Raw genomic sequence first — 2003 nt, forward strand, 5'->3', positions numbered from 1 at the left:
AATGTATTTCATTCATACAATCATTTCTTAGATATGCCTTATACTCATGACAATGCCTACTAATGCCTACATATTCATGAGGTTTTTTCAGTAGTTTCAGTGGGTGATTTGTTCAAAACTCAAGTGCTTAACTCTTCCAGCCCTCCAGTACACCAAACTTTTCCAGTCCTCCAGGCTCCATCTGTACCAAAATCCTCTCTACTGAAAAAAGATCTCCACCAGAAAGAGATTGTTCCCTTGTCTATCTTTTATCTACTTATACTAGTCTCTTCTTCTCATAGAGGAGATAACAAAGTAGAAGTTGGAAAATATTCTATTTTCCTTTCTTCTATTCACACCATAATTTGCCAGTAGTGTGCTAATTTTCTTCTTGGACAACAAATAAATACATACAGCAAGCTAACAAGAACTAATACATGGATCTATCTAATACATTCAGCCTTCTGACCAGCATCTTATTATTTTTTGTTTAACCGGGTAGATGTTAAGAGATTAAACTTGCATATTTTCTTTTGTACACCAGAAAAAAAAATCTGTTGGTTGATTTAGAAGAAAAACAAATAAAAATTAGACTCTAGTAGAAGTGTGTGTGAAAATTGGGTATATATTTGAAATATAATATATAGATAGATTAGATGTAGTCTATAAAATATCCTCTCAGATGGTTTGGAAAATAGACCCAATCAACAAATTCTTCATTGGTTTGGGATATAATAAGTTATTTCATAATTTCTCCTAATTTGTTTTTATTCTTTTGTGTTATGCTCAGAATTCATAGAAGCAATATTATTTTGTGTATTTCTGCTTGTTTGTTTTACAGTTGTCTGACCCAATGATCCTGAAGAGCAGAGAAAATATCTCAGGGAATGCTGTCACAGAATTTCTTTTACTTGGCTTTTCTCATCTCCAGAAAATGCAGCTACCTCTGTTCTGCATTGTCCTGATCATGTATGTGTTAGCATTAATGGGAAATGCTCTGGTTGTCCTCATGATCCGCCTAGACTCCCGCCTCCACACCCCTATGTACTACTTCCTCAGCCATCTTTCCTGGTTGGAAATTATCATCACCACCACTGTCACACCAAAGATGCTCAGCATTCTCATTTCAGAGAAGTCCATTTCCTTCTTTGCATGTGCCTTTCAAGTCACATTATACTTTCTTGCAGGAACCACAGAAGTCCTCCTACTGGGAGCAATGTCGGTGGACCGTTACCTAGCTATTTGTAACCCATTACGCTACACAGCCATTATGAGTAACCAAGTATGTTTACTAATGGTGGTTTTCTGCTGGTTCATTAGTTTTGTTTGCATTGTAGTTGGGATAGTTTTCAAGTTTTCAAATCTACCTTACTGTGGACCCAATATTATCGATCATTTCTTCTGTGACACAGGACCCTTGACAATGTTGATCTGTGCAGATACCCACCTCGTTCAAGCTTTAGAATTTGCCTCATCTTGTTTTACATTGCTTTCCTCTGTTGCCATCACTACCATCTCTTATGTCTGCATTATTGTCACAGTTATAAGGATGCCTTCTGCCCAAGGTAGGAATAAAGCATTTAGCACTTGCAGTTCACATATCACTGTGGCCTCAATCTACTATGGTAGCTCCATATTTATCTACGTCAGGTCATCTGGAAGCTCATCTATGGATTTCAACAAGGTAGCCACAATGCTCAACACAGTAGTAACACCCTTACTCAATCCAATTATCTATAGCTTTAGAAATAAAGCAGTCAAAGAAGTTTTGAAAGATAGAGTGAAACAGCTTGGTTTTACCATTGCAAAGACAGTAGATTAAAATACAACATTTCCTCCTGAACTTTCCATGCTACATGGATATATCTGAGCTTAATTTAGCTACTTTTTTTCTCTCCAAATTAATTATAATTTAAAGCTTTCTGAAAAGCCACTAAGGGGTTTAATTTCTCTGCAACCACTTTCTGAGCAGATCCTAGCATTACAATATCAGAAATCTTTTTTATGACAGAACATACAAATTC

At 36.2% G+C, this 2003-nt stretch overlaps 1 protein-coding gene across 1 annotated transcript; it reads left to right on the plus strand.

Moving 5' to 3' along the window:
• The first annotated feature begins 832 nt into the window (after window positions 1-832).
• On the plus strand, window positions 833-1801 carry LOC113426592 (olfactory receptor 6M1-like). The gene has a single exon (XM_026688980.1). The coding sequence runs from the start codon at window positions 833-835 to the stop codon at window positions 1799-1801; it is 969 nt and encodes a 322-aa protein (XP_026544765.1).
• The last annotated feature ends 202 nt before the right edge of the window (window positions 1802-2003 follow it).

Source organism: Notechis scutatus, chromosome Z, assembly GCF_049901735.1.
Source record: "Notechis scutatus isolate UNSWTSFEM ecotype Mainland chromosome Z, rNotScu1.2, whole genome shotgun sequence".
NCBI classification, from domain to species: domain Eukaryota; kingdom Metazoa; phylum Chordata; class Lepidosauria; order Squamata; family Elapidae; genus Notechis; species Notechis scutatus.

What these genes read in the sequence shown, in the direction of transcription:
- LOC113426592 (XM_026688980.1), top strand. Translation starts at nt 833, where the DNA reads ATGATCCTGAAGAGCAGAGAAAATATCTCAGGGAATGCTGTCACAGAA.